Genomic DNA, 26,572 nt, shown 5'->3' on the forward strand with positions numbered 1-26,572 from the left:
GACAAACTTTTGCACTTGGGGGGTGGTCTTGAAAACATCCAATAACATATACAACCAAATTTATCTGAGTGAAGCCCAGATAAATTGCATAGGTACTATGCGAGTGACTATACCAACCTGCTGGCATGAAATCAGCACTAACTGGACTGGGAGAAATCTTTGTTATTTTAGCTCTATTTCTCCAAAACTGGGAATGAAAATAGTGTATTTAATAAAAGCTACAGATGACTTACAACATATGAACTTCTAAATTATAATATCAGCCACACCAAAATGTAATGCATTATCAAAAACTGTATAAATAGATCAAGCAATGCTAAACTAAATCTTACTAATGCAGCGGAAGTTCTAACTGTATTATATCTTAAGGAGTGTCAAAAGATAAATAATTCATTAATCAGTTAAACAGATTCTTCTATTTTTAAAAATGAAAACACTCCAAAACTACTGTAAAGACTATCTGTAAAGACAGATAATACACCATAAATAGAAAATATACTATGATTATTTAATAAAGGCATTGAATGTAACAAAATTAACAAATGGTATCTATTTCACTTCAAAGTATACTGTATAAACATTACAAGTTAACAGTTAATCCACATAAAAGACTTATCTGTTGGCAACAATAAATTATGATTTCCACACATTCATATCCAGAAAAATTTTAAATGGGGGAGGAGAAAGTAATGTCAAAAGGCAATTAAAAAAAAAAAATCAATGAAGAACTAGCTGAGCTTAAGTTGTTATTGCTTCTTCACCTTGGACTTGAAAGAACAGTTCATCCTTAAAAATCAGACTTATAGCCACAAGGCAGCAAAAATACCAATCACAGACAGTGTAAATTAAACCGTGTATTCAAAAATCTCTATGCTGCTTTAAAGAGCTACATATTTCCCTTCATTTATATTAACTATAAACGGTGATTATTAAAATCCTGAACATAAAGCATTTTAGATAAATAATAAGTTTAAAGATAATGTTTTAAAGCAACTTTGAAAGTAAGGGGAGTCTAAAGTAAAAGTTGTTACTACTCACAAATTCTAAACTTTCTATTAAAAAGCAAAAACAAAACCACAGCATTTAACTCAACCTGCTTATCCTAGTCCAACACTACTGGCTTCCCAGCTTTCAGGCCACCAAACTGCTTTCATTTCTCAAAGTCCCCTTGTTTAATTGCTAGAAGAACTACACAGGGGAGGGAAATTGGGTGTGTGTTTTTGCTAAGTACAATGTCTACCAACTGTCTGCAGTTAAAACTGAATTAACACAACAAAACCTTCCAAAGGCCATCCAAAAAAAGCCCCTTAGAAACAGGAAATGCTGTTAACCTGTCTGAATTTCACACTATTTGAGTGGAATTTCCAAAATGTTTCCTAACGTAGTGGTTCTTAACTACTACAACAAAACTAAAAAATAAAAACACTTCTGGCTCAACCTTCAGGGACTCATCAATCAACAGATCTGAGATAAAGTTCAGGCACCTGTTTTTACTTTTAGTTTCCATAAATGATTCTGAAATCACCATTCTAAAGGGTAGTCCTTAGAAATACAAGGATATATATGTGAATACATTTCTCAAATTCTTACTGAAGACAGGAGACCAATTACATACATCTATGCCTTTGAGAATAGAAAGAATTGAGGCAAATCAGCCCCTTTCCGCACTCTCCAAGTCACTGACCTGAAATCTCCCTTATTGTTCACCACCCTCTCAGGAGGACAGTATTGCGCAGAGCTTTCTAAGACCACAATATCCACAGTTCTTGTATTGTTCCCACGTTTGGTCTGGACGTGGCAGCCCCAATTTCCAGTCGATCCAGCCTGAATATTAGAAATGGTTAGGGCACTGCATGAAGAAAGAGTTTAAAGAGAGAAAATATGGTTAGGCAAGAAGGGAGACAATATCTGCTTCGATCACGCATTTAGCAAATATGACTGTGCGCTGGAGGCTAAGCGCTTGCTAGATAAAAAAGAATTTAAAAAATGATCCCTCTGTTTAAGTACTTCAGCAGCAAGTCAAGAGCTGTAATGCAAGAATGAATGGAGGGCAGTGGCACTGAGACTCCAGGAAAAGGGAGAGCAGGGCATGCCACGGAGGGAGACCACGCGCCAGCACAGAAACCTCATGGCCCTGCCTTCAGCAAAACTAACGGAGACGCTGTGTGTTCTCCATTTTGTATCTAAGTTCATTCGTATCTTTTTCTTGAGATTTCACATATAGGGATAAAAACAGAAACAGACCCACAGACACAGAAAACAAACTTACGGTTCTCAAAGGGAAAGGAGGGAAGAGGGATAAGTTGAGTCTGGGATTAACATATACATGCTACTACTATACATGAAACAGGTAACCAACCTAGTGTATAGCACAGGGAACTATACTCAATATTTTGTAATAACCTATAAGAGAAAAGAATCTGGAAAATGTATATATACACACAGGTATACATATGAATGAATATATATATGAATCATCTTGTATACCTGAAACTAACACAACGTTGTAAATCAAGTACACTGCAATAAAAAAAAAAAAAAAAGGAAAAAAAATCAAAAGCCTAATCATTAAAAAAACTAACAGAGAAGTTACCAGGTTACATCTTGGGAATTCTAGGGAAAATATTCAGATTCTAGGGAAAATATTCAAGCATGAAGGAGACTAATATAAAGTGCGTAGTTAATATTTAAAATGAAATATCTTATGGAAAAGGGGGTAAAACCTACTAAGTCTCTAAAAAGATTTAATAAATTACCAATTAAGGCTTTTAAAAAAGTAGCTTTTCATTTAAAACTATACTTCAACTTCTAATAACAGCTATATTTCTGAACAGCTGTCAGAAAATTCAACTTTCAAGATGACATCATAATTCTCTAATATAAAACCTATTAATTTAAAGAGCAAACGGCAGAATCTTCAATTAACCTTTATTCCCCCCACATGATCTACTATACTTTGCTTTTATGTAGATACAGATAAATCATTAGACATAAAGCATGTATCATTTTAATTAACTCCCTAAAGAATGTCTTGAAGTTAATACCCATTTTTGTAGCTTCCTAAATCATTAATGGCTACTCAACAACAAATGCTCTAATAAATACTTTGAGGGACTGTGATTCTGAACCAAAGAAAATGTTTATCATCTTTACAAAGTTAAACAAATTAACATATTAAAATAAATATACTCAAGGTAAAATGACACAGAAGTGTTTGACATTAAATTTAAATAATGAAAACTTTGCCAACTAGAATTCTACTTTATATGACTCTACTGAACCAGGAAGAATTATATAAAAATTCTGGGCAATAAAAAGCATTCTCAAATCCAGAAGTCCCCGTATTTTCTCAGTTCATGGTACCTTCACTGACTAGATAACTTTCACAGTGCCCCTAGCCTAAAAGAAACACCTACGGTGGTTGCAATGACTACACAAAATCCTAAAACTGTGTATATATGTCCTAATACCTTAGAGCCATTTGAAAAAAAAAATCAATTTAAAATAAATATTTCATTCTTACATAACCACAGCCTCTTCCTAATGGGTTATGCATGTTTACTGGGCACTCCAAAATTAATCAGATACGGATCAGACAAACAATGGTATCTCTATTTCTTATTCCAAAACGATTTTTATACAGCACTTGCTTTGTACCCCAGTTATTGTCAAAATACCAGTATCTAAGATATGACACAAACAAAAGGGAGGCAGCATGATGTAATGTCAACACCCTAACTGCCCAGAGCTGGTAGCTGTGAGATGTCCAGAAGTGTCCAGCATCACTAGGCTCAAACACTCAGAATACCCCACAGCACCTCTGTCCACTCACGGTAGCAGCCCAGAGCATGTTAGCACACTCTCTGGGGAAAATGGTCCTAACAGTTTTTAAAGATAACTTTCAGCAATACCTTCAATGTCTAAAACCAATTATCAGAATAAATTTTTCAAGAATCCTCAACACAATACGTTAGGAGATTTAAGGAGAAGGGGGTAGCTTCAATTTCAATGTCCAGGAAAAATACAAACTCCAATTCTTATTAATGAAGGCTCAATGACATGCAAAGACCAATGAAGAATCAAGAGGTCTGTGAGGTTAACCAATCCAATAACCACATATTTCCTTCTCCTACAATTTTCTATTATTCTGGAGCTAACTCCAGGTAAAGGACTTCCCAGTCTTCATATGAAAGACTTTCACTTGGTAAGTATTCCTACCAACAAAAAACCATTATGTGAAGTCGCTATCCTTTGAATTAATTTTTTTTAATGCTAAAGGAATTTAGATTAAGTTAAACATGACTTACAGAAATGAATTTATAAAGTAAATCTAGTTACTTGTTACAAAATTTAAGAAGCCTAAATTGAAGCTCTTGGAAATATATTCAATATCCTGTGAACTATAATGGAAAAGAATCTGAAAAAGTATGTGTGTGTGTATATATATATATATAAGTATGTATACATATAACTGAGGCACTTTGCTGTATAGCAGAACTTAACACAGCACTATAAATTAACCAAACTTCAGTAAAATTTTTAAAAATAAAGCTTTTATTCAGACAAGAGTTCTATTACATGTTTAAAGCTTTACTGTTGTACTGTATGTCCATTATTGTCTACTCAGACAATAAACTACTTCAAGTATACAATTTGCTAACTTCTGATGTATGTATACACTTGTGAAATTATCACCACAGTAAAAACAATGTAACAAACTCTTCCCACTGGGACTTAATACACTAATGCAAAGAACACAAAAAACTTTCCTAACAGTCTTAACCCCTAGTAAGCGAACTCTGCTTCTGGTAATAGCAGAGTGAAAGAAAGTGTGATTTGCTCAATCGTATCCAACTCCTTGCGACCCCATGGACTGTAGCCCTCCATGGACTGTCCATGGAATTCTTTAGGCAAGAATACTGGAGTGGATTGCCATTCCTTCCTTGGCTCCTATCAAACCACACTCCCTACATTTAACAGCTATAAGCTGTAGACAAACTACAGTAGGACAACTATCTGAACACATGGTGAGTGATCCAAAGCCAGCAGAAGCCAAAGAGGAACTGATTTTAGGAAGAAGAGATTGACACTGGGGAGTAACCAGGAAATTTTTTTAATGACTTTTGCCCAAGGGCAGGCATTATTCAAGAAGAAACTCAAAATCTGAGGGGTTGAAAAATCAAAGACAGAGGTGAAAGGAGCCTGGCTAGAAGCCCAAACTTGTGCATATATAATTCACCCAGTTCTTTAACTGATCTCTGACCTACATGCGGACACGGCAAACACCAAGCACATTTCAGTGGTTGCCTACTACACAAAAGCCAGATCCAGGAGTTTTAGCTTAACCAACAGTGAATTGCTAAATGAAACAAAATCAGCTGTCTTTGAGAAGAATACAAAAAATCCAGAGTCAGGGGTCAGCAAATATTTTCTTTGAAGGCCACACAGTAAATACTTTAGGTTTTGCTGACCGAGAAGTAATACTATTCTGAAGGTACCTGTATAACCATTTGAAAAGTAACCATTTAAAACTATAAAAAAAATTCATAGGCCAGATTTGTCCCATAAGCTGTAACTTGTTAGCTTCTCCACAGCAAATCATTCACAATATCTAGGATACAATCCCATATTACCAAACATATAAATAACACTTTTTAAAGTAGAAAATATAAACCATATTCATAAAAAATAAGCAGGGTGATGACCCCCATATAACCCAGATACTAAAATAAGAGGCAAGGATTTAAGGGTTTCTACTATAAAAGTTCAAAGACATAAATGAAAATATGCCTCTAAGGAAATCACAGAAGAGAAAGAGAAATTATGAAATAGAATATTCAAACCTCAAAATTCCCAGACCTGTGTCTGAACTCAGAGAACTATTGGTTTCTTGGTAGTTTTTTCATGGTACTTTTGTAATACTACATAAAGTGCCTCAGTAGAGAGTTATAGCTCTATCCTTAAATATTCAAGTTGAGGTCTAGCTTCATAAAATTGATAAAAAGGAAAGAGAGAAACATAGAAAAGGCTTGGAGAGATACTCAGAAACAGAGGCAGAGAGCAATAAAGAGAAAATTCAAAAATACAGATTACCACACCACCAAAATAAAATACAATGAATGATAACCTATTTATTTTTACCCTGTTTTTTTGTACTTTAACTTCATTCGAACTATTGTGGCACTTGCACCAAACATGAGGTTAACAGGTAGTATACTGTTTTATACTAACAGGATGAAAAAAGGCAGTATCTTAAAATGCAACATTAATCCTGAGAGTGAAAATTAGGTGATTCCTAAAAGTGAAATTCTGAGCTTATTAATAGCAGCAGGAAATAGTTGGAAATTAAGTTTGGTAAAAAAAAAAAAAAGTTTACATTTTTTCCTCTTGAAATTTTAAACAAAAAGTCTCCAACTTTTAAAGTATTTCCCTTCTACCTTATGCTTTTTTTACCTCCAAAACTAGATGGAAAAGATAAAGAAAAGATAACTTTCGAAGATAAATAACAATCAGAAAAATGTCAGACATTTGCTTTTTAAATGCAAGAAGGTAAAATATTAATTCAAATACCAACTAAACAGTATAATTTCTGAGATGATAAATAAAATCTACAGAAACAATTCCTCATCTAAAAAACGTTTACCTTGCAATCAATGAGCAGTTGTGAACCATGTTCTTTTCCACAAAGATACCTTGGGATTCATCAGTTTCGACTATTCGCCCATCCTGATACCATAGCACCTGCATGTCTTGATCGATATAGGAAGCCATGCACTGGAAAGGAAGGCTGTCTCCTTCAAATACAACTTGACGATGAGACGGAGTCATGTAGAAAGATGGTAATTCAAGGGGAGGATCTAGAGACAGCAGAATAAAGACTCAGTAAACAAATACTATATTCACACTATAGAACTTAAAATTATAGAAGTTCTAACTGAAATCTTAAAAATGGAAAAACAGATTCCTCAGTAATCAGCATTCTAGTTTTACCATCAACAAAGATGTTGCTGAATTAAGAGGATCCAAGAAGAAAACACCATTAAATAAAATTAAAATTAAACCATTTCATGTCACTTTTACAAAGCTGATATATTTCTTTCCAATCAGAAAAATAAAAGAAGGAAATCTTAAACTACATATGCAAAAACGTACACAAATATCATGGCTCATTAAAAACCTTGAAAATATTCAGTCTCTAACACAATAATTCTACTTTCAGTAGCAAGCTATCCTAAATAGCTAATACATAAAGACGTACGTAAGGAAATTAATCTTGTTAATGTTTATGGAGTGAGAAGTTAACAACCTAAATATGCAGTAGTAAGGAAATTATTGTGGCTATATCCCTATAATGTAAAAATAAAAGTCATGGCTATATATCTATAAATGAATTGGTATGCATCTTTTATATCAGTATGATGAGGAAACAAGTTTACATTATTTAGGAAGTTTAAAAATGACACAAAGTAACACCAGAGTATGGTATTTTGGATACAACATAATAAAAAGGTAGAAAATTGGTATGTATACCAAGATATCTTTGATGTTAGCTACCTATGAGTGGTAAGAATGGAAGTATGGGTTTTAGGTTTTTTTTTTTCCTTCTTTCAGTTTTTTCATTTTTCCCCCCTAGCTTTATGGAGGTATAATTAACAAAATTATAAGACATTTAAAGTGTATACCAAGGTGATTTCTTATGTGTATACATTATTTCTTTTCATAAATCTTTAATCCAATGAGCACACTTCACACATGAAACAGTAATAATGATGAAAATAAAAGGAAAAAACTGATAGGGTTGTTTATTTCCAAGCACAGAGACTTAAACTAGAACCTCCCTCTATCATTTTAAGGACTGTTTCTTATTTTTTCTGGCTTTTGTTTTTCATTAAACACTTGGTAAATGTATTATTTCCCTCAAGTCTTCAGGTATTCTGGAAAACCATGATTTTCAACAGCTTTATGCTATTTCATTGAATGGACTGTCATAAGTAAGCCAAGGCCCTATTTTTCAGAATTTAAGATATGTTCATATATAAAATCTGATGATCTCTCAAGAATTAAGCCCTACATGCAGAATTAGCTATATCAAGTTGTGCCAATTCTTTTAGAACACTGATACACACTGCCAAGCTACCCTTCAAAAAGGCTGTATCAATTCATACCCTATCAATAAAATGCATGATTGCATCCTGAGATTTTAGTACTATCAACAAATTACTGGCTTGCTATTAGAAAATGTGAAGATCTATACTGTTTATTGAAATTGAATTTCATTAAGAAAGCTGTTCAGAACCTAAGAACTTTAAATTGAAAAAACATTTGAAAAAAACATTTTTTAATCCAACTGACTTAACTGTTGACAAAAACTAAATATTATCAAATTCATGAAGAGTGATGGCTACAGTCGGTTCCAACGTATAAAAAGAATCCTGAAGTTTGTCAGGAAACACGTGGCAGCAAGTAAAACACAGTTAACCCTTTCTCAGTTGCTCTTCCTTACCGCATGTCAACAACTCCTGCTTCACACCTGTGACTGGCTGGGCTTGAAGAGACTTGGGATAAGCACACCGTGTGTCCCGAACCGTGATGTTTCTCTCCTTTACCCAGCGATGCATCCACAATATGTTACAATCACACAGCAGATACTCAGTCTGAAATTCTCTGTAGCACACAAAATGCAATTTAGACAGTACGGTAAATGAATTAAATTGCGCTTCTGCTTTACACTGGCTTAGTCTTTGCGTGGCAAGCACACAGCTGCTCAATCTCACCTAGGGCACATACTGTACCATCAGCTGGTTATGGTCTCCTTCCCAGTGAGATGATGTCGAATGTCTGACCCCCAAAACCCCTTCCCACCTGATCCTGGACTGACTCTGCTTTCAATCAAAGATGGTATGTGAACAAAATCGATTCATCATCTATGAAACACACTTCTGAAGCCCAGGGTACTGGAATATCACATCCGCATTTCTTTTGTCTATCAAACTTCTATGGATATGTCATCAAGTCCGTGGCACTATTACTGGAAACTGAAGCTTTCCCCATTTCTTCCAGCATCATTGCCATGTTCTTGGCTTAAATGTCTGCAAACTCTGTTAATTCTGACAGCATAAAGCAACATATGACTGCTTCACATGGTTATATTCTGTTTGTCTGACTAGTATGACTAACTTCTAATTCCTACGAACCACTTTCTGGTGAGTTTACAGCATTATCTTTTATAAACACTGACAATTTTGCTCAATTTTTGCATGAAAATACTTCCTACATTCCTGCTATCTAGGGTTTCAAAAGTCAGATCATTTTTGCACTCTGTTTTCCTAAACTTCACAGAAATGGCTGACATAAGCCTACTAAAAGGAGATGTTTTCACTAAAAAGCAGTTTTCTGGGTAAGAATGTTAATAGTACCAAAAAGACCAGATAAGAGTTTGATGCAGGGTGTAGGAGCCACAACCCTTAGTTGTGGCATGTGGGATCTGGTTTCCCGACCAGGGATTGAATCCAGGCCCCATGCAATGGGAACACAGACTCAGCCACTGGACCACCAGGGAAGTCCCAGAGCCATGGGTGATACTTGGTGGAAGAGTTTTCCAGGCAAAGGGCCCCACAAATGCAAAGGCCCTGAGGCAGAAGCATGCCTGCCTGGCATCTTGGAGGATTACAGTGGAAAAGGGGGACTTGACTGGACTTGAGATCAGGGAAGAGTGAGGGAACGAGATGATCCAAAGCCTGTTCACTATGGCAAGTTAGTGGCTTTTACTTTGATCTGAAAAATGATTGCAGGTTTTTAAGCATATGAAAATATTACCTGTCAAAAAAAATTTCTTATAATTATGAGATAATTATTATTATCTGTCTCAGAGAAAGAGAAATATCACGACATCCCTTATTGTGAAATCTAAAAAGAAATGATACAAATGAACTTACTCTCAAAACACAAAGAGACTCAGACTTAGAAAACAGAACTCATGGTTGCTGGGGGGAAGGAATAGTTAAGGACTTTGGGAAGGTCATGTACAAACTACTATACTTTAAATGGATAATCAACAGAGACCTATTGTATAGCATATGGAACTCTGTTCAATGTTATGTGCCAGCCTGGATGGGAGGGGAGTTTGGGGAGAATGGATGCATACATATGTATGCCTGAGTCCCTTCACTGTTCAGCTGAAACTATCACAACATTGTTAATCAGCTATACCTCAATTAAAAAATACTTTGGGTATTATAAAATTAAAATTAAATTTAAAAAAAAAAAGAAAAAATAAGTTTGATGTAGGGATTCTAGAAGTACATACATATGTCTGCCATGATGGTGAGGAGCCCCTTGAGCACCTAACCCATTGGCTTTATTCCAATGAAAGCTGCTAAATGAGACTGAAATGATAAATTTATAAAACTAAAGATGAAGAGGAGGGCAGGGAAAGGAAAAAGAAAGTGGAGGGGAAGAGGGGAAAGGTAAGAAGTGAGCATACATCAAACAGGCATCTGGCAGAGAAGACATCTTTCACTGGAAAAAGAGACTCAAGTCTGTATGTCACATGCAATAAAAATTTGAAAAACCATTGTATTTAACTGTAATTCCAATAGGAATCAGTAAAAGTTATGCTTTGAGACATATTAAAGTTTACTGAAAATACAGTAAGCTTCGAAAGTAACTCCTAGACAATCTAATCTCTCACTTAACAGAACTGGTTTTGGGTGTAAAAAAAAAAAACTCAGCCAATTTTAAAGCTACAGAGAACTGTGTAAATATGACCATACACTGACTTCCTAAAGCAGACATTCTACGTAAGCATGCCTAAAAATATCAGTAATAAGCTGTGAATTCAGTTTGGGGATGGAGTCACAGGATAAAATTAATCTCTAAAGCATAAAATGAAGTGAAGTGTTAGTCGCTCAGTTGTGACTCCTTGTGACCCCATGGACTGAGACTCTCCAGGCTCTTCTGTCCATGGGATTCTCCTGGAAAAAATACTGGAGCAGGTTGCCATTTCCTTCTCCAGAAGATCTTCCCAACCCAGGGATCGAACCCAGGTCTCCTGCATTGCAGGCAGAGTCTTTACCGTGTAAGCCACCAGGAAAGCTCTCAAAGCACAACATAAGTCCTAACTATAAACGCTTCATAAGAAGGGAGGCTTATTTTATACTTTGGGGATTTAATTCAGTAAACAAAATATTTTCTAATTTGGAAACACAAAGAAAAAAATTACCAACCTATTTAAACATAAATTAGAGAGATAAGAGTATTCTAAGAAGAAAATGGTTGCTCTAGCCTGACACACATTATTACGGTTTATGGTATGTTTTTCAATGTGAATGCAAACTCTCAAGTGAGATTCTAATTATTGCAAAATCACAAGATTTTCCCATGAAGTCTCTTAAGCCATATAATAGCTGTTTTTAATTTTCAGACACCAAGATACATTTACAAAAACAGGAAGAAAAAATTCTTACTTACAAAGATCGTAATGAGCCAAGATAATCAAAAGTTCCTTGAGATAATGAAGAAAACAAGTTCCCTGAAAGGTTTCTGGAAAAAAGGAAATAACTTCACTGTAAGAAAGGCGAACAATTATATATCATTTTATATTTCCTAAAACATCCTATCATTAAATACTGTTATTAAGAAGTTATGAAAGTTGTCTTAAATCTCATAGAAAGAAGTCTCTAGTAAATATTTTCTCCAAAGTTGAAGAAAATTAATCTTATATAAAGCAATAAATAAAATTACTTAAAATTACTGCTAGATAAGGATTTTTCTGTTAAATAACATGTAGAACCTCCAAGTTACGTTCCTGAACCTGATTTTTAATCATGCTCTCATTGCAACTAAAACTGCTCTTCAGGAGGTCACTCAGTTTCATTTAAGGAAACAAAAATTAAAAAAGAAAGGAAAGGATGGTACAAATAAGCAGCAGCAGCTGACAGTCACCTACTAAAATACTGGAAGAGTGAAATGGGTCCAGGGTTTAATCAAAGACTTGGGATAGAATTCAGTGTTGCCCTTGGGCAGATTATTTAACCTCTCTGGTTTCCCCTTGTAACCATGGCTTTAATAAATATATAAACACTTGCAGAGTTTGCTATAAATTGTAGAACACCTTATGCTACTATATGAGTAGTTTGTACAGATCATTTTTTTGTGATTTCTTCCATGCTCGACTTTCATAAGCTCCAGGACAGAAAGGACTTGTGTGTCTTATTTACTTGGGTACCTCTGGCAGCCAGAAAGAAGCCAGAGTATACAGAAGGTGCTCAATTGCAGTGGCTGGCTTTCAGAATACAGACCCCAGCTTCAGGAGCTGCTACCAAGGGCTCCAGGAAAATGGCAGCATGACCCAACCGCCACATGATCTGTTCAGTGCCTGTTGCTGCATCAAGAATGCTACAGTCTGGACCCAGAATTCTCACGGAAGAAGTCCTGAGACCCGCAGGGAGGCCTGCCTCGCCTCCAGAGGCTGAGTTAAATCCTTTAAGCATGGAAAAAGGTGACAGCTGGGTAGAAGGGTTCCCCAGTGGGGAGAGGGAAGAGACTTGAAGGAGGCAGAGGTCAGCTGTTTCCACGACACCTGCAATGACGTATTTCTGAATGGGAAGACGTAACATTGCACAAACACCAATCCCTCAAAAGTAACCTAAAATGGACTTCAGTAAAAACATTATTGAATTCATTTTACATATATCTTAGGATTTTTTTTTAATAGAAAAGAGGCTGGGTAAAACAATTTTGATCTTCATAAAAGAATTGCCAGGGAACTTAAAAAATAAAAAGAATACTTTCACATTAAAAGAATCATGAAAGCAATGCCTTTTTCTTTTTTGGCCTATCAGACTGAACACCAAATGTGGATTTTGAAAAGGGTATTACGGCTGACGGGATGCAACTTGTAACATTTTAAGAAAGTAACCTGGATGTAATTAAAATGAACAACTGTACTTTTATCAAGGTATCCTATGTGAAATTATAAGATTATGGGGGTTTACTGTAAATAATGTAGGTGGGAAGATAAGAGATGTGACGTGGAACTAAAACAAGATAGGTTATGAGTTGCTAAGTGTTGAAACTGACTGATGGGTACATGGAGATTCCTTGTACAATTATTTGTAATTTTTAGATGTTTGAAAGAGTGTAGTAGTTGGAAATAAAAATATATACTACAAGTATAGGATTTAAGTATAAACAAAATGACTGTATCTTACAGGAACCATTAGATTCTAATTGCTAGGTAACTTTATGGTAATTATTAGGTACTATTAATTTGTTTCTCCTTGGAAATCACTGAGGAAAGAATCACATTGGAGAAAGACATGCGATCTTCCCAGTAATTCCCAACACAAAGCAATTTTTCCTCCAGTGTTGGAACAAACTGCTATTTGATTGGCTAGACACCAAGTGAAGTAACTGGCTGATGACCATAAAAATTCACACATACCTTAATACATTAAAGTGAGCGTGATGTCGCTCAGTCGTGTCCGACTCTGCAACCCCGTGGACTGCAGCCCACCAGGCTCCTCTGTCCATGGGATTTTCCAGGCAAGAGTATTGGAGTGGGTTGCCATTTCCTTCTCCAAGGGATATTCCCAACCCAGGGATCGAACCTGGGTCTCCTATATTGCAGGCAGACGCTTTACCCTCTGAGCCACCAGGGAAGCCCTTAATACATTAAAAGCACATTCCAACTCTGAGATGCTTATACTAAAAAAAGCATCATGGGACTTAGAATGACAGTGTTCACAGCAAAGTCACTCTCTCGTGTCCAAATACAGCTCGCTGAATGGAGTGACAGGTGAATTATCCATCCACTCCCACTCATGCTGTTTCTTACTCTCTCACTTAATATTTACTTACTTTTTGTTAAATAGATATTTGCATTCCTGTAAGTTAAATGGGTACGATACAGCATCTGTGTATGTACAGGCATGTTTACCAGGGCAGACTTCTTAAAGGAAGAGGTAATGAATCAAATGGTACCTCCTTTAACTCAGGAATAACTGACTAAATCATACTGTTCTTTTACCTCACAGCTCAGCCAGTAAAGCATACACCTGCAGTGTGGGAGACCTGGGTTCAGTCTCTGAGTTGGGAAGATCCCCCAGAGGAGGGCATGGGAATCCACTCCAGTATTCTTGCTTAGAGAATCCCCATGGACAGAGGAGCCTGGAGGGCCACAGTCCATGGGGTCGCAAAGAGTTGGACACAACTGAGCGACTAAGCACAGCATACTGTTCTATACTTGTTGAATATTCTGTTAGCTAGTCAGAAGCATGAACAAAAACATCCTCCTGAAAAGATAATAGTATTCTCCTAAAAAGGTAACGGTACCTTGGTAAAAAATTTTTTAAGTAAGTTGTCAAGGAGAACACACTTTTAAAGATTTTTTTTTTTTTTAATGTAGATCATTTTTAAAGTCTTTACTGAATTTGTTACAATACTGCTTCTATTTTATGTTTGGGGTTTTGGTCACAAGGCATGTGGGATCTTAGCTTCCCAACCAGGGATCAAACGCTTTCCCCCTGAACTGGAAGTGAAGTCTTAACCACTGGATCACCAGGGAAGTCCAGAGTAGAGCACATTTTTAAAGCCCTGTGTGGATGCCTATACATTTGCAGGGGCAATAGAAAAATCTGAGAATATATACACTGGACAGTATATGCTATCTCAGAAGGGTGTGTTTGAAGAGACGAAGGGGAAATTCAACTCTTCCTGCATATCTTTCTATATGGTTTTATTACTTAACAACATCAATAATTTTTAAATTGTAGAAAGGAAGTTCTTATAAATATCACTCAATTGACAGAAAGATATTAAAGGTATAATTCTTAGGGGAAAAACACAGGTTTTAAATTGATCAAAATCCATAAAGAAAATTAAAAGAAAAGTTTTTATTACTCTGTAAGCTAACTTCATAAGTGAAGGACAGAGACTTCACTGGAGTCCATTATTAGTTTCATCTTTTTTCTGCCAGTTACTCCTAGGGTTAGAGTGGGAACCTCTGGGAGGATGGCTTCACTTCCCAGAACTTCTCCATCAATAAAGGCAGAGATCAATACACAGATTCAATCAATTTACCTACCACACCCAAGTCCACTGAACACTCTGACGTATGTCATTTTTCAATTTCTACACTAAATCGCCAATGAGAAGTCTGGGTGGGAATGCTACAGGCCTTCTGCCAAGGTTTCCAGGCTCCCTGGCTAAGAGGCCAAGTGAGTCTAAGGGTCCAAAGTTCCAGGGTAACCCAAGGAGTTAAGCTGAAGAGGTAACAGAGGAAAGAGCTAGAACAGTAATCTACTCTAAACTGATTTCTTTCACACATTTACTCTATTGGGTGGGAAATATTAGTAATAGAGAGCTTCTCTGACTCTTAACCTAAAAATGTACTACATGTCCCTTAACTAATCAGACTCTCTTCTCCACCTGCTAGAATGAAAATGCTATTCTCCACATCTGAAATACCAAGTGCTACAGCCTTTACAAGCAACATACAACCTGGCTTAGAGAGCCCAGAAAGCTGTGCAGCCCACACATAACACCCATCCAAAGGTTCCTGATCCAATGCTCGAGGACTATGTCAACCCAAATGATCACAAGCAACTCCACTGCAATGCATTCCTGAACGTTAAGAAGCTACCACAACTGATAATTTTTCCTATGTGTTTATGTTTATGTGTTTAGTACTGATAATTTTTCTTCAGTCCAGTTCAGTCACTCAGTCGTATCTGACTCTTTGCAACCCATGGACTGTAGCCCGCCAGGCTCCTCTGTCCATGGACTTTTCCAGGCAAGAATACTGGAGTGGGTTGCCATTTTCTTCTTCAGGGGATCTTCCTGACTCAGGGATTGAACCCATGTCTCCTGGGTCTCCTGCACTGCAGGCGGATTCTTTACCCAAAGAGCCATGTGGGAAGCCTTAATTTTTCTTAGAACAGTATTTAAAGGATATGTCAGGTATAATTCATATGTGCCATACTGTTGCATTTAAGAGGGCTATCATCTACTATTACACAGACTACGAAATTATCTCAATCAATCACAAAGTAGGAAACTTGGTAGTGTTATTTCTATGTTTTAATGATTCACCCGGGGATATATGTCCATTATGTTCTATCTCCTGTAAATTCTCACAACAGGTATCAGAGAATTGATAAAAATGTAAGAGACAATCCAAGCTTTAAAATTTGAAACAAATATTAGATTTTAAGGCAGGAGGCAAAAACAAAAAAGTAAGTGTATAGTAACCTGCCTTAATGTAAGCACTGTCCAAAACAACACTTTTGCCTAAAGAACTTTTCCTGTTGGGTCAAAAATCCCTAGACCAAAGCTATAAATCCATCTGGAACTAAAGTCAAGAAAATGGTAAACTTCAGACTCCCTCTTTCACTATTTGATTCATAACTACTCAAAAACATAACCAATTTTTCTCCATAAATGCCTCAGGTTGCCAATTCTTACACTTTCCTCAAAACCAAAAATTAAAAACTCTCGAAATAATAAAGGCACTGAAACAAAACTGTTTGTAATCCAGTTACAAAAAAAGAAAACCATAATAGATTTAACTGATTTCTAGCAATGAGTAAAGCTGTATACCAAATCAATCTTTTATTTAAAAACATATACTTGGGCCACCTATCTTTCCCCCAGAGCTAAAGGACACACTGAAAAACACAAATTTGCTGACTGAGAAGCAGGAGTGCTTTGTTCTCTTCTGACAAGTGAGACCCGTTGCTTACTGTAGAGATGAAATAATCTCAGTACTTAAGCCCATACGGCTTTTTCAAAGTTAACTTGAACAAAACAGATGAAACATCCTAAAAAGCTACAAAGAGAAAGAGCCAAGCATAGGCAATCTTAGAACTAGAACTCCTACCTCAAAATCCTGCCTTGCAGGCTGCACCCTATTTCTAGATTGCTCTTCTCTAAATCATGATTTATGCCATTTCCCCACATCAATGTCTTCCAGCGGCCTCCTAGGACTGAATCAGTTCTGAGCTTCAGTCTGCCTTTCATACACTCTTGTATAAAGCTCTATTACAGGTAACTGTCCTTACTGCTAGTTACTCTCAGATTCTTTACTTTAACAATAAAACTAAAATATATTTGATGGTATATACAAAGTTCTCCATTTATATTAGATATAAATTATAACAGGTATAGATAATTAAAATGCTAATCCATCCTTATAATAACTTCAAGGTACTATGAATCCTACTGTACAGATGAAAAACAGAAAAGCTCGAGAGGTCACCTATAACCACAAGGTCAGAGGAGTGACTTCAACGGTCAATCTATGCATACGACTATTAGCCTTCACCTTGACAAACTGGCCTCGCTCTGATTGCTACCTCCCTGTATCATTTGCTTGACTTCTTTTCTCTTCTAAGGATCTGGACCATTAGCTCAAGATTCACCTCTTCCAAGAAATTTTCCCAAACCATCAAAGCTTTTGATCATGTGTCTCAATATGGACCCATTCTCTAGGGTATATACTACATCGCATGTGTGCATGTACGTGTGGATCAGTGGATGTAATGCAGTATTATATTCTAATGACATTATATCTCCATGATTAAATTTCCAGTTCTTTATCCCCTACTTTCAACCTTTCCCAGGGAAAGGTTGAAGGCAGGAGAACACGATGACAGAGGATGAGCTGGTAGGATGGTATCACCGACTTGATGACATGAGTTTGAGCAAGCTTTGGGAGCTGGTAATGGACAGGGAGGCCTGGCATGCTACAGTCCACGGGGTCGCAAAGAGTTGGACATGACTGAGAACTGAACTATCCCCCTACCAGTTCTATAACCTCTACAGTTGCTATTTTAATGTTAAACATATAAGTGGTCATAAAAATGTGGGTACTGGTTCAAATGCTTCCTTGTATTATAATACGAAAGACAGGGGTACTTACAGCCTAACCAGATTGGTGAGTCCTCGAAATATATCTGCATTTAGACACCCTATTCGGTTGTTTGTCAGATCCCTAAGGAGAAAGGGAAAAAGTATCTTCAATTAGTTCTCCTGGTTAATGAAGGTTTCATATATTTGATATTCAAGAATAGCACCCAGGTATCACACAAGACTTTTCTTTTAAGCATCTCTGAAATATTCACCTATCTCAAGTATAGCACTGAGAGAAGAAATAATCCTTGCGTTCTCTTACTTCTGGCATGTACAAACTAAACGCTTTTTAATTACAGTGCCCTTGATATTTAAAGCATTTACTCCTGTAAAATGACTCAAGATAAAACTAAAGTAGTAAAAATGAGACTCAATCTATCTTACTGCCTATGATGATATACACGGCTAATCACGCCGGGTAAATTAGGGATCAGAGCTGATCTAAGGCAACATCCAAGAGACAACGGCTAAAACGGTACATTATCACAATGCCAAAACTTTTATTTCCTCAAGAACAAGTGAAACTTAATACTAACTTCATGCCTTAAATACTCAGAAGTTCTGACTGTAATGAAAAAACAACTGAGTTAGCTTTTACTTTACAGATCTGTCATTTAGGCTCCAAGCCAAATTACTTTATAACAATATCCATATTTTTTCAGTCACTCCTAAACTTCTTATAGTTCCTATGAAATGTGACTTGAAACCATTTTTTCTTCTCCTCCTCAATGTACCTAACTTTTTCCCTTTTATCTGTAGTAAGTTTAGTATTTTGTTCTTTCTACACTATTTTTCTTCATACCAAGCACAGTGAACACAATTTTATACTTCAATTAGATTTATTTTAATTAGGAGGTAATTGACTATTTCTTCAAATACGAGAGCATAGCTTTCATCATTTCCCATCAGTGGATTTAGTATGAAAGCCCTAAAACAATGAATCTTTGTTTTTCTCAGTTGTTAAGATTTGGGATTATTGGTTATTTTTAATTTCAATAAAAGAAGTAAAACAAGCTTTCTAAGCCAAACTTTAAAGAAATATTTTTATCATATTTTCTTCACTGTCTGTATTATTCTCTACAATAGAGAAGGACATATTCTTTGAATTTCACTGAGTTACTCTTTAGAGACTTATACCAACCATTTCTAAACTAAAACTGTCAGATTCTAAATTATACACTTGGTAATTGGGGGGAAAAAAGGTATTAGTCTGATGGAAATTACAAAGACTTCATATTCGAATTCAGTACCTACTCATTAATTTTTTCCTTTAGATATTTTAAAAGCTAGTTTAGGTAATCCCTAGTATTCAAAAATTTCATAGCTCTGTTTTCCCTTTCTTATGGCAACTTTTGACTTTAAAAAAATGTTAAGCAATACAAGTTTTTGTCTACATTCATTATGCTCTAGCTCCTCAGAATATTTAAGCTAAGTATTTAATCGTGTGGGACTTTTCTTTATTCCGGCTGATTTTCCTTCTATTTCTGGGCTTTATTATTTAAGAAAATGAGGCATCATCTTGTGAAGTGTTGCTTAAACAAGCACTTCTGAGTTCTATTCATTATCTTGTCTCAGTTCTGAGTTTTAAATGGTATAATTACCATTGATTCTTTGGGAAACAATTTCATTATAGCCATACCTATTTAAAATGGAGTTTAGGTACTGATAATGAGTTTTCATTTGAATTGAGAATCAGCTTGAATTTTGTTGATAAAGCAAAAGGGAAACTGAATGGGTCTAGGTTTTACCTACTTCTGGAATTATTCTTCAGAAAGCCACTAACTTAATCTTCCTGATCCAAATTATCTATAAAATAAAGGCAAAGGCACAGGACACTTACAAAAACACTTTATATGTAGTTGCTAAGTGAGATGCACAACTGAATGATTTAAGGCCTCATAAGAAAAAGTGCCTGTAGTCAAGAAGTGACTAGCAGAATACCTTTCTATCTCACTGAGTTTTCATACAGAACTCTCTCAGCTTGCAAACTGTACACCAAGTTAGCTGTTTGGAATTAAGAACGAATTTACTAGTGGGAAGATTATAAATGACAATTACCTTCCTAGACATGAGCACTAGAGACTACTTAATGTGTAATGCAATGAAAAAATGGTAAGGCAACATCTGGGACAATCATGGTAATTAAATTAAGTGCTACCGAACAAGAAAAATTTTAATTTATTTTGGATAGCAATATGTGAAAAATTATTTACTGAAGGATAATGAACTGATGGAGAACATAGGATATTTTGCAGTATGCTTGAAAGAGCCTGATGAAGCTGCTTTTTATTAAGAAGTTGAGTTTCTGCTCTTTTCCAGTTATCGCGGCGTAGGGAACTATGAGCAGCAAAGTCTTCCGCGACACCCTCTACGAGGTGGTGCGGGAAGTCTTGCACGGGAACCAGCGCAAGCGCAGAAAGTTTTGAAGACAGTGGAGCTTCAGATCAGCCTGAAGAACTATGACCCTCAGAAGGACAAACGTTTCTCGGGCACCGTCAGGCTTAAGTCCACTCCCCGCCCCAAGTTCTCCGTGTGTGTCTTGGGGGACCAGCAGCACTGTGATGAGGCCAAGGCGGTGGATAGCCCCCACATGGACGTCGAGGCGCTGAAAAAACTCAACAAGAATAAGAAACTGGTCAAGAAGCTGGCCAAGAAATATGGTGCTTTTTTGGCTTCAGAGTCTCTGATCAAGCAGATCTCCCGATTCCTGGGCCCAGGCCTGAATAAGGCTGGCAAGTTCCCTTCCTTGCTGACCCACAATGAGAACATGGTGGCCAAAGCTGACGAAGTGAAGTCCACGATCAAGTTCCAGATGAAGAAGGTGCTGGGTCTGGCAGCGGCTGTTGGCCACGTGAAGATGACAGGTGATGAGCCTGTGTACAACATCCACTTAGCTGTCAACCTCCTGGTGTCATTGCTCAGAAAAACTGTCAGAACATCAGGGCCTTGTACATTTAGAGTACCATGGGCAAGCACCAGCATCTGTACTAAGGCACAGCTTAATAAACCATACTAAACCATCAAAAAAAGAGTTAAGTTTCCTTCAATCTCTACTTCAACATGCAAATATTATCATATTAAGTTCCCTATTATCAGAAAACAGAATACGGACGGTCATGTGATCAGAGAAGGAGAGAATAAGTGGACTTGTCTGGCCATATACCATCACCCTCCTCCCTCCTCTTGGAACAACCAGTTCTAGTAATTCTCCAGCTTTAGCATCAGAACCACCAGGAGAGACAGTTGAAACAAAATGCTTTAGCCTCAGCCCCTCTAGCAGCTACATTCCTTCTCCTTCTCCCTACGTGAAGACTCACATTCCATCCAAACAAGTAAGAAGCACAGAGAAAATGACTCATTGTTATAAATCAAGCTCAGTTAGCTGCTGCCCCTCCACTCCCTGAGGACTGTTTCTGGAGATGCACGTAACCTGTTGATGGCTATGTTTCATGCCCTTGCTTGTGTCAGTCTGGCAAGTCCCAACAGCTTCAAAGACCCTTAACAGCTGAACACCAGCTAGGGCTCCATCTCTCTGGAAGTATATTCCAAACCCATATCCAAGATCTTGGTTGGTATACATAATTCCACTAGACTGCAAACCTTCCAAGGGGTTCCTGAGTTAGTTACCTTTGTATCTCCGGAGACTGGCTGACTACTGTGCACAGAGGACAGACTTGATAAATTTTTGTTTAACTGAATTGATGCTAATCTGTCTTTCCACTTCAATTACATTTTTATATGTTGATAATACTTTCACTGAAGTCTAAACCCAGCTTGATCCACTGCAGCCCTGAGGTCACTAATCTGATCACATCAACTCCATACTGAAAAAGTTTTGCCAGCCCCCCACTGTCTAAATAATAGATTTGAAATTCTTCAACATGGCAGGAGGTCATCAAAAGCCTGGTCTCTTTCTGACTAACCTTACATTCCAATGTTCTTTTCCCCTTTCTACTTAACGCTTTGGTCAAAGAGCATGTTCTTTTCACACCTGCGTCCACTCTGCTTACAGTGCTCTTTCTGTTATTCTTCAACACATATTCACCCCTCAGGAGCAAGGTCAAGTCTAAAGGCTGGCTGCTCTCACGGCAGGTCATTCCCATCTCAGGTGGTCCCTCCTTTCCCCGGCAGATTAGCAACATTATTCTTATTTAGGATGCATTTTCACTATCGATTTGCCCCTACGAGTCTGTGAGTTCTTCCAGGAAAGTCCAAGCATAGTAAGCAGTCAGCACTCAATAAATGCATTCAGAAGGAATGAAGGGTAGTGGCACAGTCCACCTGGCTTAAGCACCAGGTGACCTCTAAAATATGAGCACTCTCACAAAGTAGTTGTGACAAGAACACGATAAGGAAAGCAAGAGTGCTTAGTCTCGGAAGTAATAAAAACTGGTCTTTAGATTTTAAAATAACATATGGATAAAATATATAGGAAATTGGCAAGATTTTGAAATCATTAATAGAAAGAGGCCTCAATTTTTAGGGCATTTACAATAGATTGTTTAAATGCATTCGTAAGTTGAAACTCATCTACAGATTATGCCCACTGGCAAAGCCAACCATCATGATTTTATTACCAAAAGAGGGATGTAACCATCTACCACCAACAAATCAAACTGCTGTATAAATAAACTGCCTTCTGAGCTACTTACATTAAACAGTCTGCTTTTCTGTCTTAGACCCGGCTAGATGAACTTCTAAAAATTATTACAAAGCCACTTTTTTATCGTGCTAAATTTTGAAGTACGTTAACAGTTACTTAAAAAGGAATGGTTCAAATTCATAAGCCAGCAGTTCAAACACTTACAATCTTTTTAGCGATGACAGTCCCCAAAAGGCACCTGGGTCTATACTACTAATAAGATTGTTTCGGAGGTCCCTGTTAAAGACAAAATAAAAGTTACTTACATCTCAACACTGTAAGAACTATTTAGGCATACTGCACTTACCTGCTATACAGTAAACAGCAATGTTAGTAATAGGAATGGGAGGAAACTGAGGCCAAACATGCTAAGCTAAAATCAGCCCAGTAGTAAGTGGCAGAGCAAGAATTCAAAATCAAGAAATCTGGTTCTGAAGCCATTTGTGTCGGGCAATATAGAATAAAGGTATATGTCAAAAAGATATGCATCTTAGTATTACTCCAATTCAAAGTTATGACTAAATGACAATCATACATTATTTTTACAGTCTCTTCCTTAGTATGTTACACTTTAATTATCAAAATAAATCAAACTGTACTGGTGACAAGCATAATTAAATTAAAATTTTTTTAATTGTTTTCAAAACTATACTCTCTAAAATTCATGTCATTTGGTTGTTAGTATTTTTTCCTCCCAGGACTACTAAGGCTAGGCTTTCTATAAAACCATGTGTTATTTCACAGTATATAGCTCAAAACCAAGATCCACCAGTCCTCTATGCAATGGCATCTGATAGCAATCACCAGTGACAGCAGTCCCCCCTTTATCATGTGGAATACGTTCCAAGATTCCCAGTGGACGCCTGAAACTGAAAATAGTGCCAAATTCTTCATATACTATGTCTTTTTTCTATATATACGTATCTATGACAAAATTTGTAAATTAGGCACAGTAAGAGATCAACAAGAATTAAACAGACTTATACCAAAATGATAAAAGTTTATAAAATCGGTCTTTCTCTCTCAAAATATCTTACTGTACAAATGCAATGCCTTTTCCATTTTTCCCAGTGGTATAGAACCCGCCGGCCAATACAGGAGATATAAGAGACAAGGGTTGGATCCCTGGGTCAGGAAGATCCCCAGGAGGAGGGCACGACAACCCACTCCAGTATTCCTGCCTGGGAAATCCCACAGACAGAGGAACCTGGCAGGCTACAGTCCCTAGGGCTGTACAGAGTCAGACACAACCAAGTGACTTCACATGCGCACAATGCTTTTCCCTCAGCACTTACCACACACTGTGGCCATAACTTTTGCAATGTGAGATGACAGCAAAACTAGTGCAATTTTTTTTGGTCACAATTTCAGAAAGATTCATTCCTACCATGGATCTTAGCAACCTCAGCATACAGTTTTTTTCTCTCATTAAGTCAAGAACTTTCACCATTTAACTTAAAGGAAATTAAGCTGTAAGCTTCTCTTCAGCACAACCAAACAGTCAGCATCAGTACTCTCGTGCTTTGGGGCTGTTACTGAGTAAAATGAGGGTGACCTGAAAACAAACTGAGATACCTGGACAGTGGATCCGATAACTGGAATGGCTACTAAGGGACTGAGGAGCAGGCTGTGCAGGACAAAGGGTTGATTCACACCCTGGGTGGGGTAGTGTGACATTTCATCACACTATTCAGAATGGTGTGTAATCTAAAACACAGGAATTGTTTATTTCTGGAAGTTTCCATTTAATATTTTCCACCTGTAGTTGACCATGAGTAAATAAAACTGTGAAAACCAAAACCTCAGATGGCACGGGGAGCTACTGTATCCCTGTTCTCCTCCGGTGCTTGGCCCTTCCATGCCAGCACGCCACCACTGGGGGCAGCAATGAGCATCACAGCCAGATCCTTCCTCCAGGGCAGATTTGGCCCAAAACTAAAGGTTCTGCTTGGGCTCAGCAGGTAAAGAATCCACCTGCAATGCAGAAAACCTGGGTTCAATCCCTGGCTTGGGAAGATCTGGAGAAGGGAAAAGCTACCCACTCCAGTATTCTGGCCTGGAGAATTCCATGTACTCTATAGTCCATGGGGTTGCAAAGAGTCAGACACACCTGAGCAACTTTTACTTTCAAAGGTTCTGCTTGGGCTCAGCTGAAACTCTCCAGTCACCCCACACAAGCATCCAGCTAACATCTGTAGAAAGCAATTTTCAGCCACAGGAGCACTGAGAAGGAGAACAGTGGCCCGCTTCCCACAGGCCAGCCAATGGCTGGCCCACAGTTCAACTCTACTAGACACCCAAAGTGGGCCCATTCATCAGGACTCACTCATAACATTGCCCACTGGAGGCCTGAGTGGCCTCTGGTCATCTCTCAGAGCACCTCAGGTCAGACTGCGAACAGAAACCCTTCCCAACTTCTCTTCACCTGGGAGTCTTTCCCAAACAAAGGCAACATTGCCCCTTCCACGTATGTGTGACCTTCTGACATCAACCCTTCTAATTAACCCTCCTAACCTGCCTCTTGAGAAATCTGTATGCAGGTCAGGAAGCAACAGTTAGAACTGGACATGGAACAACAGACTGGTTCCAAATAGGAAAAGGAGTACGTCAAGGCTGTATATTGTCGCCCTGCGTATTTAACTTATATGCAGAGTACATCATGAGAAACGCTGGACTGGAAGAAACACAAGCTGGAATCAAGATTGTTGGGAGAAATATCAATAACCTCAGATATGCAGATGACACCACCCTTATGGCAGAAAGTGAAGAGGAACTAAAAAGCCTCTTGATGAAAGTAAAAGAGGAGAGTGAAAAAGTTGGCTTAAAGCTCAACATTCAGAAAACAAAGATCATGGCATGGTCCCATCACTTCATGGGAAATAGATGGGGAAACAGTAGAAACAGTGTCAGACTTTATTTTTTTGGACTCCAAAATCACTGCAGATGGTGACTGCAGCCATGAAATTAAAAGACTCTTACTCCTTGGAAGAAAAGTTATGACCAACCTAGATAGCATATTCAAAAGCAAAGACATTACTTTGCCGACTAAAGTTCGTCTGGTCAAGGCTATGGTTTTTCCTGTGGTCATGTATGGATGTGAGTTGGACTGTGAAGAAGGCTGAGCGCCGAAGAATTGATGCTTTTGAACTATGGTGTTGGAGAAGCCTCTTGAGAGTCCCTCGGACTGCAAGGAGATCCAACCAGTCTGTTCTGAAGGAGATCAGCCCTGGAATGTCTTTGGAAGGAATGATACTAAAGCTGAAACTCCAGTACTTTGGCCACCTCATGTGAAAAGCTGACTCACTGGAAAAGCATCTGATGCTGGGAAGGATTGGGGGCAGGAGGAGAAGGGGACGACAGAGGATGAGATGGCTGGATGGCATCACGCACTCAATGAACCTGAGTCTGAGTGAAGTCCGGGAGATGCTGATGGACAGGGAGGCCTGGCGTGCTGCAATTCATGGGGTTGCAAGGAGTCGGACACGACTGAGCGACTGAACTGAACTGATTCTCATAACTGGACTTCCGAGGTAGCGCTAGTGGTAAAGAACCTGCCTGCCAATGCAGCAAACGTAAGAGATACAGGATTGATCCCTGAGTCAGGAAGGTCCCTGGGGAAGGGCATAGCAATCCACCCCAGTATTCTTGCCTGGAGAATCCCATGGACCCAGGAACTTGATGGGCTACAGTCCATAGGCTCTCAAAGAGTTGGACAAGACTAAAGTGACTTACAGCCTCTATCCCCCCCTATACACACACACTGAGTTGGTGAAACAATGCAAAAATGCAGAGCAAAGGGCAATACAAACCCAGGGTAGCATGTACCTCTCAGGTCCTTTAGTACCTCACTTATTTGAGAAATAAAAGGCTTTCCTGAAAGCAGGTCCTGGACCACTGGTGCTGCCTGTTATCACAACACTGAGGTGACATGTCTCTGGGATCACTTGTTACTACTGCCCTATCGTGGGCAGTCTAGCCTGTGAGAAGCAGCCTAAACTACTCAACAGAAAAACACTCAGT

At 37.8% G+C, this 26,572-nt stretch overlaps 1 protein-coding gene and 1 pseudogene across 2 annotated transcripts in view; one reads left to right on the forward strand and one right to left on the reverse strand.

Annotated features, from left to right (window-relative positions):
• Positions 1-26,572, reverse strand: part of ADGRA3 (adhesion G protein-coupled receptor A3) — a 130,456-nt gene that overhangs the window by 60,193 nt on the left and 43,691 nt on the right. For both annotated transcript variants that reach the window (XM_040237930.1, XM_040237931.1), the window contains exons 3-8: positions 22,718-22,789; positions 17,921-17,992; positions 11,470-11,541; positions 8,504-8,664; positions 6,644-6,857; positions 1,685-1,849 (exon numbers count right to left, since the gene is read on the reverse strand). In XM_040237930.1, the coding sequence (XP_040093864.1) occupies positions 1,685-1,849; positions 6,644-6,857; positions 8,504-8,664; positions 11,470-11,541; positions 17,921-17,992; positions 22,718-22,789 (756 nt within the window). The remainder of the gene's footprint in view (positions 1-1,684; positions 1,850-6,643; positions 6,858-8,503; positions 8,665-11,469; positions 11,542-17,920; positions 17,993-22,717; positions 22,790-26,572) is intronic.
• Positions 20,224-20,901, forward strand: LOC120861981 (annotated as a pseudogene).

This window comes from Oryx dammah, unplaced genomic scaffold (genome assembly GCF_014754425.2).
Source record: "Oryx dammah isolate SB20612 unplaced genomic scaffold, SCBI_Odam_1.1 HiC_scaffold_3, whole genome shotgun sequence".
Lineage (NCBI taxonomy): Eukaryota > Metazoa > Chordata > Mammalia > Artiodactyla > Bovidae > Oryx > Oryx dammah.